General features: G+C 33.7%; 1 protein-coding gene across 1 annotated transcript; it reads left to right on the top strand.

Annotated features, from left to right (window-relative positions):
* The first annotated feature begins 971 nt into the window (after positions 1-971).
* On the top strand, positions 972-5,004 carry LOC127860545 (uncharacterized). The gene is made up of 4 exons (XM_052398653.1): positions 972-1,162; positions 3,066-3,223; positions 3,932-4,033; positions 4,476-5,004. The coding sequence occupies exons 1-4, from the start codon at positions 1,108-1,110 to the stop codon at positions 4,848-4,850; spliced, it is 690 nt and encodes a 229-aa protein (XP_052254613.1). The 5' UTR covers positions 972-1,107; the 3' UTR covers positions 4,851-5,004.
* Positions 5,005-8,149: the final 3,145 nt, after the last annotated feature.

Below are 8,149 nucleotides of genomic sequence, written 5' to 3' on the forward strand. Positions count from 1 at the left end.
ATCAGTCCCCCATTGTGATCATGAATGCTTCATCTATCGATGGTTGATGAAACATGTATTTTGATAACTGCAGCGAAGGGAAGCAACTGCTACAGGAGGTCGTAGACTATGGTCTGATAATTGCCGACGCAGGTTTTTTCCTTCTTTGAGAAGGCCCTAGACGTATTTTTCTCTTCTAAAAGTTTAATTGTTTTTTTTTAAACCTTTTATTGGGAATTTTTAGGTCCCAATATATACTTTTTGCATTAAGAATAGGGCCCTGAATTTGAACCGGAACAAAAACACTGACAAAGGTATTAAAACTGCGTATTTATAATTTTTGAAAGGAAATCACTGAAAAAGACTACGATGAGATAGTTAACATGTTTGTTTAAAAGAAAAACAGATTCATAAATTTGTCAAGCAACAGATAAGAATTTGGCAGAATTCAGTATTTAAAATAATTGAGTACCGAGAATTGAGTAATATTAGCCTATTAATGGCTCATTGGTAAAAAAATGAAAATTGAATCAACAAATCGATCGCATTATATAAGTTAACCTGATCCAGTGTAGAAAAATATTGTATAATTAAATTATCTATTTCCTTGAATTTGTTTGAAAACAGTAAAATATGTTAAATTGATTATTTAAGACTTTCATTATTTCCCCTAAAAATAAGCCGTTTTGCGCAATTAAAGGCTTTTTTCTAGACGCTAGGCATTAATAGGTTAATGATATCGTCTACGTGTAGACTATTATAATTCGTGTGAACCTTACTCCCATCTCTCTAGACACGAGAACAGGTGATTTGCTTCTCGGGGATAACACTTGGGCAATTATTAATACACAATTCTCCAGAGGTGTATGTTATCGATACTGAACATGAAACATGCGACTGAAAAATATCTTCCCCGATTGTTTCAACAATGAAACAGGACATCTGTTATGCCTTTCTTATTTTGCGTTATTTATAAACGCGCAAATGTTAATTTCGTTAAGCATTTCGGTATGGTTGTTCTTGGGAAACTTTGTTTGTTGGTGGGATGGATCTTTATTAATATCAGAAGATTTGGAGAATAGTTTGTATTTAATAGTGTGAATACTGTTGATTGGATAATACTTCACCATGAGCTCCAGACCAACAACTCGACTACCCGAAGTCGCCCTTAGCGAGATACCAGGTATAGACATTCGTATTGCACTATCAAGTAGCTAAATACATTTGAATCAGCCAAATCATTTTGGCTTATGGTTGTCGTTTTTCTGACCTACGCCATTAATGCTGGGTAAAATTGTCAACGTTTTCCCTTTGGCTTTGATTGTAGTTTAATGAATTATGTTATTGTAATTGTATTTCTTTAAATTTTCTTTGAATGCATTTTAACAAGATGTGTGGTACAATTGAAAACTAATTCGTGTGTGAACCATTCAAGTCAAACAATATGTCCGGTATTTATTTTACATTGAAAATAGGTTTTAAAAGTCTATAAATATAAATAAATACATAAAAATAAAACAAACGTAAATGTGCAAAGAACCGGTTTAGAAATAAAAGCAATTTTTGCTCTTTCTGAATGTTAGTAGAAGGGTTATGTTGGATATTTATACCGCGGAAACATGATTACAATAAGCAGGCCTTTTCCGCTCCATTTTGGGAAAACGCCACACTGGAATTTTGGGAATTTCGCGTCATGAAAAAACCCATTTTGGGAAAAAAATTAATCGCAACACTGGCTCAATTGGGAAAAATGATCGCATGTAAATAGAATTTCTTATATTTCAAAGAAGCCGTTAACTGGTTAATAACGACTATTTTGATAACATATTATTAAAATTTTACAAAATATTATGAACATGTGTGATAAGTGCAGGTTTTTTTTTTCTGATTTTGGGGAAAGGGCCTGGCTTTTTTTAAGGAGAAAAAAAATGCGCAAAACGCCGGATTTTGGGGAAAATAAGGAAAGTCTTAAATAATCAATTGAACATATTTTACTGTTTTTTTTAAACAAATTCAAGGCAACAGATAATTTAAGTATGCAATATCTTTCTATTTATTACACTGGATCAGGTTTTTAAACTTATATATTTAAAGGTTTAAAAAAAAAAATTATTTTTTTTATTGGGAAAAAAAATTCAATTGGGAAAAAAACAACCAGATTTGCATTGGGAATGGGGCCGAAATTCGGACCCGTGGCATAGGGCGGAAAAGGTCTGATAAGACATACATACATAACTTGCACTCGTAATTTAAATGTAATTATTTGTGTCGTGTTTTAAAATTACAGAATAAGTCTGATTGACGTAACATAATAAAATTTAATAATTGGCATTTTCTTCACCGTGTTAGCATTAAGATGTTATTTGTGTCGCATATGCAATTGCCAGAATAGTGCATTGACAAGATAATTGACATGTATATCAACATTGAATTGCGCATCCCCTCTTCCCACTTTTAAAGCGAGATTATTCGATCTAAGTATATTTTTCAAAACAAATAAAACATGTGGTATTAGAAAATCCACAAAACAAGTATTTCATGCAATTTAAAAAATAATTGTCAGCTATAGAGCCACAACACATCATTGTAATCAGACATTAACTTTCGGGAAATCCTCAATATGCTCTCCCAATTTGTTCATACGAAAACTGTTTGGTGCAACAACCAATACGAGTAAACGTGTCGGTATCTACGTACACTTTGTCGTTTTGAATTGCATTGATGTACATAAATGATTAATGGTAACATTATACGACATTTAACATATTGTATTCATCATTCTTCGTTTATATTCATGCATTAGTTTAAGATTTGAGCAACACAATGTTGAGATGAATCTCGTATATTCTCGCTCACATTGCGTTCGGTCCTGCCTGTTTTATCAGTATACTCAATTACCCAAATCTAAATGGCAGATTTCTGTGTAATCCTGCGTTATATCCATACACATCTACATAATTCCCTTGTAATGCTCAGAAGATAATTGCCATTTAAATTCAAAAAGAGCACACCTGACACTTAAATTAAATTCATATTGGTGCGCTATTTATTCATTTTCCTAATTATGTGTACTTACTTTCATGTAGCCAGAAAGGAGCTTTTATATCAACTAAAGTGCCTCCTAATAGCGACATACGCCGTGTCCGGATTTCTGCTGGTGTTCGGACTAGCGGCTGTCCTAGTTACCGCCCCGGACTACGAGTACCCAATTAGCGTCGGGGGAGGCTGTTTCTTTGCCGTCACAGTTAGTGGTGTTTTTTTTTTCACGTTCACCTGCTTTTTTCTTGGCATTTCATTAAATGTTCACGCAATTTGTAACCCAAATTCACTTGTCATTAGTTTAAACAAAAAATGAGTATTGATCATAAGAACAGCTCTGTTCAGTGAATGGTTTAAAGGGATCTTTTCACGCTTTGGTAAATTGACAAAATTGAAAAAAGTTGTTTCAGATTCGCAAATTTTCGTTTTAGTTATGATATTTGTGAGGAAACAGTAATACTGAACATTAACCATGGTCTAATATAGCCATTATATGCATCTTTTGACGATTTTAAAACCTAAAAATTATAAAGCGTTGCAACGCGAAACGATTGAATAATTTGGAAAGTTCTGATTTTGTCGTTAAATTTTGTGAAACTACGAAGTTTGCTTATATCAGGTATAAAATACTTCAGCTATATGTACTCGGCGGAATAGCTCAGTAGGCTAAAGCGATTTTACTTCAGGACTCTGGCAGGACTCCAGGGGTCACTGGTCCGAAACCTGGTCCGGGCAATGTTCTTTTCCTTTTTTAAATTTTATTCTTGATTTTTTACTGGAGCTTTTACGATCCAATGTTTACATTTATCGATATAAAGCATTTAACAAATAAGTTAAAAAATGCCAAAATCTGTGAAAAGGCCCCTTTAACTATTAAAATAAAAGTGCATTCTTGTGCAAATAAATGTTGCAGGGGTTTGCCCATTCAGTTGTCGGCAACCTTTTTCTGATAGAGGCTCGGAAACCTTTGTCACCTTCTGGTGAAGAGAGCAGTTGTTACCGTCGAATCACATGGGTAAAATAGTTTGTATCAATCAATAGACGCACCGTCGATATACTTGATAATCGTGTATAATAACACGGCAATAAGAGGATGCATTCAATAATAATAAAAACATTGCCACACATTTATTACGATAGTTATTAATAAATGTGGTATTCAACAATAGCAACAACACAATTTATTAGCTTTTAAGAATTACAATTGCTTTTTAGCATAATGCAAAATACATAAGTGTGATGACATGAATGATAAAACTTATAAAAATTAAGTAATGGTAGAAGTTATTTAAGATTAAACTGATGCATAAAATATGATACGTTCCTTGTTTGTAGTAGTCAATACATGCCGTGTCAAAAAACAAATCCCATTATAAATGTTGACTTTTCTTGATGTCTGCAAACCGAATGGTATATTTGGTTATTTCTTTTTATACGTGCATTTTATGGTATTATAGAGCGGGACACAGTGGATCGTGCTTTGGACGAACGTAATTGGCTTCCTTCTTTCCATGGTGTTTTCTGCCGTTTTCCCAATGAACACGTGCATCAAACGTCTGGCAGACAAGAACTCGAATCACGGCGTCTGTAACCCGAATCCAGTCACCAATCTTGTGCTTGCCTTATTTGTATTCATCCTTTCTCTTTGGTTAATGGGACTGCAAGTAGTTTTCTATATCAAGAAGCGGTCGAAGGTGATGAACAGGGGTTCTCCACGGAGGTCGGATGACGCCGACAACAACGCCGTAAGTGGCGCCTTTCGACGCGTAAAGCAGACTAAGCGATTGGTTCTGCAGTACATTCAAACCCCTGCGTCGCAGACAAAACGCTAGCCGCACGTCTTATGTGTTCTGAATGAGAAACGGTCGACTTATTATGTGACTTTTCCTTAAGGACTTCTGATATCCTTTTTGTTTACTTGGTTTTATTTATGATGGGACAACTTGTATTATATACAAATAATACATACATTTCTATATATTGTAACACATTTGTACAGTTTTTCATGCCTTTATCACCGTTGCGGGGTCATTATAAATATTCGGCCCTATGGCCGATTATTTATAATCGGCCCTCAGAATGTGTGGGCGTGACGTTCAACTGAAAGAATTGGCGTCCACCTCCAGTCTAAGCCGCAAATCAACGAAATAACCAATCATAATAAGAATATTTAATGACAGGTAGCACACAATTTTGATAATACAAATCTCGATTGAAACTGAAACTTTCCTTCACATTATATTGATGCCTCTTTAAAGTTAAAGACACACCTCTAAGACAACTTTAATCCGATGCTTATATTTAATAAAATAACAACGATGTGCAATGTGTTTTCTGTTATTCTATCCGTTTATCTATATTTATTTTGAACCACACTTTTTAGAACGATTGTACATGGCGAATGCTAACCAATGTCACCAAAAACACGATTTACGAAATCGAATGATTTCGGGGCGATCACAAGAATTTTTATCAAAGCTTCCAATTATGCACGACAAATGCACAATCCGAAATACGTTTTGTTAGCAATCGATGCTTTAAAAATATCTAAGGTAGCGCACCCCTAGTGGGCACATATCCAATATAATCTAATTAATTATTTTCTTAATCAGCATCATTTGACTGAACTACATGCAAATTTGTAGGTAGGCTTTCCATGCTTTAAAAAAAAATATACCGATTTTTTCAAAACCACCCCCACGCTCGGCTTTTGTCTAGTTTATTTTCACCCCTGGGGTTTATAAAAGTTCCATAATTCATTCAAATTTCCAAATATGGGCATGCATTTGGTGTGTACAGATGCAGTTAATGTGTTTAAAGTTTTAACAAGATGAAATAAGTATTTCTTTACAGACATTTATTTTTTACAAATTTTTATCTATGGAAGAGCGCCATGAAATGTAAGTGATTTCAGCCAAGTAAAAATTGGGTCGGTTAAAAACAAAGTGTCATAAAATTCAAAATAGTATCATATAAGTTATATTTTAAATGTAGTTTTTTTATAGAAACACTATATACAGCAAAAATACAAATAAATTGACAGATTTACCGTTTACTTTTTGAAATAAAAATAAAAATGCAACATGCACCATTCGTATTTTCAGCAGTAAATCACCCAATTTAGCCATAACGTTGTTTTAATTTTAAAAATTGAAGGATGTGCATAAAAATTTCAACATATTTAACAATAAACATAGCTTATATGCTATATTGAATCAAATTACGTTACAAAAGAAATAAAACGCGTCGCAAAAAGTATGCGATGTCGGCAGGATTGGAAGATCCCAAAAGATTTTAGTCCATCGCCTTAACCACTCGGCCACGACTACTACACATTTGTGCAACCTTTAATTATATATCCATAAGTTAACAGGTAAAAAGGCTCGTCGATCTTTGAAGAAATCGCGAAATCGTATTTTTTTAGATGATATTTGGATCAAAGTCAATATTTATTGTGAAAATAATGTATTCTAAAGGAATTACGTAAACATATATCAAAATTCGAAGTTTGAAAAAAATAAAATGCATTTCTCGGAAATAACCGATCATTGAAGATCGGCAATGGTCGTAAAATAAATCGCGGGAAATCATTAGGGGTACGCTACCTTAATATAAACCTTTCATGTCAAAAACTGGTGTTTTTTGTCACCGACATTACGTCACAAAAATACGTCATAAATTGCGTGATCAATTGAATGAAAATACAAGTAGGGAAAGCTGGTTCTGTAATAAAATTTTAGAGAAAGAACAAAACAAAGATAAACAAAACAAAGTGAGATATATATCATAGACGTTAATACCTGCTCAGCCGGGCCGGGCAGTGATAATCGGCCCCAGGTCGCAAGGCCGTTATGCTCCCTTCGGGCCGATTATCACTGCCCGGCTCGGCTCAGCCGTGTATTATCCTCTAAGTACATGAATGCATCACATGTATCCACTTTTAGTTTTGCAAAATGATAAAAAAAATGACGAAAGACATTTTAAACATTCTTAACTCGTACTCTTCGCAACAGTTTAACGTTGCTGTTTTAGATATCACGTGACGCGTCGAGTTTCATAACGAGGCAAAAAGTGTAATAGATCTTTTGCCGAGAATATCGATGCTTATAAATCAGTTGATTTGTATTAATTGCATTCGGGATTTTCATGAGCACTGGCACTGATTACAATTACGGCAAACATATACCTACATGCATGTGTTGTTAAGTCAATAAATGAGTGAAGGGTTATAAAATGAACATTTTTACACCTAAGTCATATTTCAAAGCCTTAGTATTTAGTACCACCAGTGTATACGTGAGTATACATTTTATTTAATCTTTATTAAAGTTCAAGATACGCACGATCATCAAATCAAATGTGGTCTGAAAAATAAACATTGATTATTCACAAAACAAAGGTATATTAGTCGTATATTATAAAACGTTATTATTTCACTTAAATTCTCGGAGGTTCGTTTGTTGGTCAGTAATATTTTTCATGAACAACCGAACATGTAAAATGTGTTTGAATCAATCATAAGAAAAAGCAATAGAAAATGCAAAGCACATGACACTATTTAAATGTTATGTAATTTATATTTTGATTTGAAATAATGTTCTTTAACAGTGAAAAACAATATTGAAGAATTATTTTATACAAATGAAAACAACGGACGTTGAGCAAACTGAACAGTCTATTCATGAACCTTAATTTCCCTTTAAACGTGATTATGAGTGATAAGTATACGTCACTTTATGTCATACATCTGTTTTGGGTGTATTTTTCGCAATTATTTAACACCGTTGTGGTAAACTAAAATGCTTGTTTTAATTTTGTTCTTCCATACAATAACGAACACTCTTTATAAGACTACGTAATAACGGTATCTTATTTTAGCGGTACCGGCTAAATAAGTTTTGTGTTTAGAGTACAATTTTATAAATATTTCAAATGCATAGGGATCAAGCACTTAATTATGTATCCGAACATTCCTTTACAAGGATAGTCGTTCCTACGCTTGTTTAGACAAGGCGGACATTCGTTCATTCGTTGTTTCAACTACCCGGACATACATTCCAATGCTATTTTCATATCCCGGACAACCGTTCCAACGTTATTTTGACGGACCGGATATTCGCTATTTCATAGT

The sequence above is a fragment of the Dreissena polymorpha genome, chromosome 15, assembly GCF_020536995.1.
Source record: "Dreissena polymorpha isolate Duluth1 chromosome 15, UMN_Dpol_1.0, whole genome shotgun sequence".
Classification (NCBI taxonomy): Eukaryota; Metazoa; Mollusca; class Bivalvia; order Myida; family Dreissenidae; genus Dreissena; species Dreissena polymorpha.